The sequence below is a fragment of the Narcine bancroftii genome, chromosome 2, assembly GCF_036971445.1.
Source record: "Narcine bancroftii isolate sNarBan1 chromosome 2, sNarBan1.hap1, whole genome shotgun sequence".
NCBI lineage: Eukaryota > Metazoa > Chordata > Chondrichthyes > Torpediniformes > Narcinidae > Narcine > Narcine bancroftii.
Window position 1 is genome coordinate 140,055,675 of NC_091470.1, and position 3,993 is coordinate 140,059,667.

Genomic DNA, 3,993 nt, shown 5'->3' on the forward strand with positions numbered 1-3,993 from the left:
AAAACAAAAGAGACTGAAGGCGGTCGGGAGAAAGGCAGAGAAGGGAGGAAGGAGGAGAGGAACAGAGAGAGGGGGATAAAAGACAGAAAGAAAATAGAGGAAAGACGGAAAGAGACAGAAGATAGGAACTCGTGGTTCAGGAGAAAATGGAAAGAAAGAGAGAGTTAAAGAGAGATAAAGGGTCGAGTGAAGGAGAGATTAAAAGAGAGAAGCGGCTAGAGAAACAGAAAAGGTGGGGAAAAGGAGAAAATAGAGAAGAGAAAAGTGAAGGAAAGTTGGAAGGCTGAGAGTGTGGAATCGCTGAACTACGCGAAACAGACAGGAAAACCACAATGGAATAGAGGGAGTAAAAGAGAAAGGAGAGTGAAAAGGGGAACGATAAGGAGGGAGAATGGGAAGTGAGTGAGGGGGTGGGGAGGGGTGGGGAGAGGTGGTGGAGGTGGGGAGAGATGAAGGAAATGAGTGACAAATATCCGGAGACAATCTCGACGGTGGAGACTGAGGGGGGAAACTATGTACAGAGGAACGACTTCAAGGAAGAGAACAAGCTGAAGGGGTAGAAGGGAATGTAAACATAGAGAGTGCAAATGAGAGAGAGAAAGAGAAACTGGGAAAATAGAGCAATAAGAGACAGAAAACGGGGTCGGGAGAAACACAGAGAAGGAAAGAAATGGGAGAGGAAGAGAGAGGGGGATAAAAGTGAAAAGGTGAGAAAGAGAAAGGGAGAGACGGAAAGAGGCTGAAATGGGAGCGCGAGATTCAGGGGAAATCAGAGAGAACGAGAGGGTAAAGAGAGATAAAGAATAGAGTGAAGGTAAAAGAGGGTGAAGAAGAGAGTAAAACAGTGTGGGCTAGAGAAACAGAAAAGATGGGGTGAAAGAGAAACTAGAGAAGGGAAAGAGTTGAAGGAAAGAAGGAAGGCCGAAAATGAGTGAACAGTGAATTAAGCGAAACAGAAAGGAAACATAGAAATGAATAGAGGGAGTAAAGAAGAGAGGGAAAGATGATAGAAAAGGGGAACGAGAGAGAGAGAGAGAGAGAGAGAACGGGAACAAAAGCGAGAGATAGAAACGAGAAAGAAAGTGTGTGATGGGGAGAAGAAAGGTAGAAAGACAGAAGAGAAAGAGAAAATGCGAGAGAGATGGAAATTGGCGGAGAGGGAAGGAAGTCACGGAAGTGACTTTGGGTTTCGGAGACACGTGAAGAAAAGTAACCGGGATCCGAAAGAACAGTAGGAAACGGGACAAGAGAAGGGAGAGATAAAGAATAGAGTGAAGGTAAAAGAGGGTTACTCTCTCTCTCTCTCTCTCTCTCTCTCTCTCTCTCTCTCTCTCTCTCTCTCACGCTCCGTATCTTTCTCTGTCTCGATAAATTTCTCTATTTAGATTAGATTCGCACTTTCTCCAGGACAAACCAATGCAAATCAATAAAACAGGTTTAATGTTCGCCGTGGGCAGCAACTGCACGAAGCGTCCTCTACAGTGAGAGAAATAAAAGCCGAAGAGAGTCATTCCGGAGTCACCAAGTGTTCCTGGATTGCCGCAGCCTCCGGAGCCGCAGGAGTCCAGTCCAAACCATCGGCAGCCCGATCGTTTGGATCCCAACCTCCCACACGATCAGGAAGCCCTCAAAGCGGACGGAAGCCGCTCGCGATAACCGATACCCATTCAGCCAGTGTCTGGCTGGTCTTCAGCTGTCGGCAGCCTGGGATTAACATCCCGATGGCAGCCCGTGGCCCGTCTGGGTTCCTCGACTCGAGTCGCCAACAGCTCCGTTGCCTGGGCGTTCCTCGGCTGCAGAGGCCTTCGCTGGTCGGCCGCCGTGGTCACTGTCCTGTGGGTCGTCTCATCTGCTTCTCCATCTCACGCAGGAATCCCGGTGGTCGTCGTGTTTTCTGGTGCTCTGCGCCAATCCTCTGCCACCCTGGAATCTTCACCGCATGAAGACCGATGCTGAAAATGCAGCATTTTTAATTAACCCACCGTCGGCTCCTTTAAAGGCCATTTAAAGTACGTCGGTGGTTGAATGGGGAGAAAAAACACTGCGGATCAGCCCCAAGGTTCCGTTCTCTGCAGGTGCGTCCCAGCTTGATTTGAGGCTGGATGAGTTCACCCACCCTCTGGCACAAATCCTGGCTCCTCCTCCTATTGAGAAACAGCTCCGCCCTCGGCGCCGAGGCACCTGTTCTACCGCCGGTCTCGCCCCTCTTCAGCGATGCGGTGGGGAGGTTTTTGTCGGGCCTCGTCGAATGTTTGTGGCGCCGTGTAGACTCCACGCACACAGATACAGGGCCGAGTGGGCTGTGCTCAGGTCCCCGGACTTCAGGATGAACTCGTTGTCGCCCCGTCTCTCTGCGGATAAACCGTTCACAGTTCCCTCCGGATCGGCTTGCCCTTTCTTAATGGAGTAAAACAGGTACCGAGGCCCCTTCCCCGGGTCTTGTCGATACCAGTACAGATAATTAATGTTGCTGCTACTTCCCTCCACTGTACATGACAGCTCCATTCCGTTCCCGGGCCGTTCGGAAACCGCAGCTGGAATCTGGAGGACAGTGACCGAGTTCACATCTGCGACAGAGAGGGAGGACATGAGTGAGAGATATCCTGGGACATTCTGGAGGGTGGAGGGACGAGGCGAAAAATATGTAATGAATTAAGAAAGGTGTTGAAAGGGGAAGACAGGGAAAGCGGGAAAAGAGAATGGGGATATGGAGGGTGCAAGGGAGATAGGGACAGAAACTGGGTGGTGTACAGATAAATAACGAGTAGAGAGAAAGCGAGAGAGGATCAGAGAAGTAAAAAGAGAGATAAATAGATAGGAACAGAGATCAACATTGATAAATAGATTTGGAGAAAAGAGAAAGAAAAGAGGAATTAAATTATTAACATGTGCTTGTTGCATATGGAGTAAAACAGGTTCTGAAGCCCCTTCCCCGGATCTTGTCGATACCAGTACATTATCCCAGCGTTCCTGCCTCGCTCCACCGTACACCGCAGCTCTTTTCCGTTACCGACCCGATAAAAAGAAAGGGAGAATCACAAAAGAATACAGCAGAAAAGGGCAAGAGAGAGAAAGGTGTATAGTGAGAGAAAAACGAATCGATGAAAGGAATGGGAAAGTAGATAAAGCAATAAATTAAAGAGGGAAAGGAGATGGACAGATGGTGTGAGTGAAAAGAGAAATAGAACTTAATAGGGAGAATAACAGAGGAAGAACGTTAGACAGATTAAAACAAAGAGAAGGTGAATGAGAGAGAGAATGAGAAAATAGAACTAGAGGGTGGAAAGAGAGAGATAGAGAACAAAAGAGAAAAATTGAGGAACAGGAGTGAAAGAAAGCAAAGAGAGAATAGGAGAGAGAAGGGAGAAGAAAGAGACAGAGAAAAATAGGAGGAAATCAGGAAGTGGCGGAGAGGGAACTGGGTCACGGAAGTGACTTCCGGTTTCGGGAACACGTGAAGGAAAATAATCGGGAAACAAAAGAAGATGGTTGAATGGGGAGAAAAAACACTGTGGATCAAAAGACGGGAGAAGAAGAGGTGAGTGAAACATGGGATCGATCCCACTTACAGTTAAACCAGGCCACGATCGCCAGAAGGAGAAACATCTCTCTCAGGACAGGGTTCGCTTTTAAATAAGAGGGAGGCGTTCGCGGGCCGGAGCTCAAGAGGGGACAGATTCGCTCTTCATGACAGATCATGAGATGTGTTGTAGATTAGACACGCCCCTTCTCCTATCTTAACCTATGGGAATCGGTGGTGATCAGAACCGCTCAACGGGATGCAGCTAGAACATTTCATTCCAATTACGTGTTCAGCTGAACAAGTGTCTCTTGAGCCACCTCTGTCTCCGCCCTCTCCCTCTCCTCTCTCTCTCTCACTCATCCATTTTAATACATTTCACCCTCCCTCTCCTCTCCCACTGCACCTCTTGCCGATCAGTTCCCCCCACACTCTTCCACACTGTCGCCCTCACACCCTTTGCCTCTCACCCC

At 48.6% G+C, this 3,993-nt stretch overlaps 1 gene segment (V, D, J or C); it reads right to left on the reverse strand.

The window, feature by feature from the left end:
* Window positions 1-2,208: 2,208 nt before the first annotated feature.
* LOC138752952 (T cell receptor beta variable 30-like) lies at window positions 2,209-3,699 on the reverse strand. The segment is given in 2 exon segments: window positions 2,209-2,567; window positions 3,570-3,699. Coding segments are annotated over 2 exon segments (489 nt in total).
* Between the last annotated feature and the right edge of the window lie 294 nt (window positions 3,700-3,993).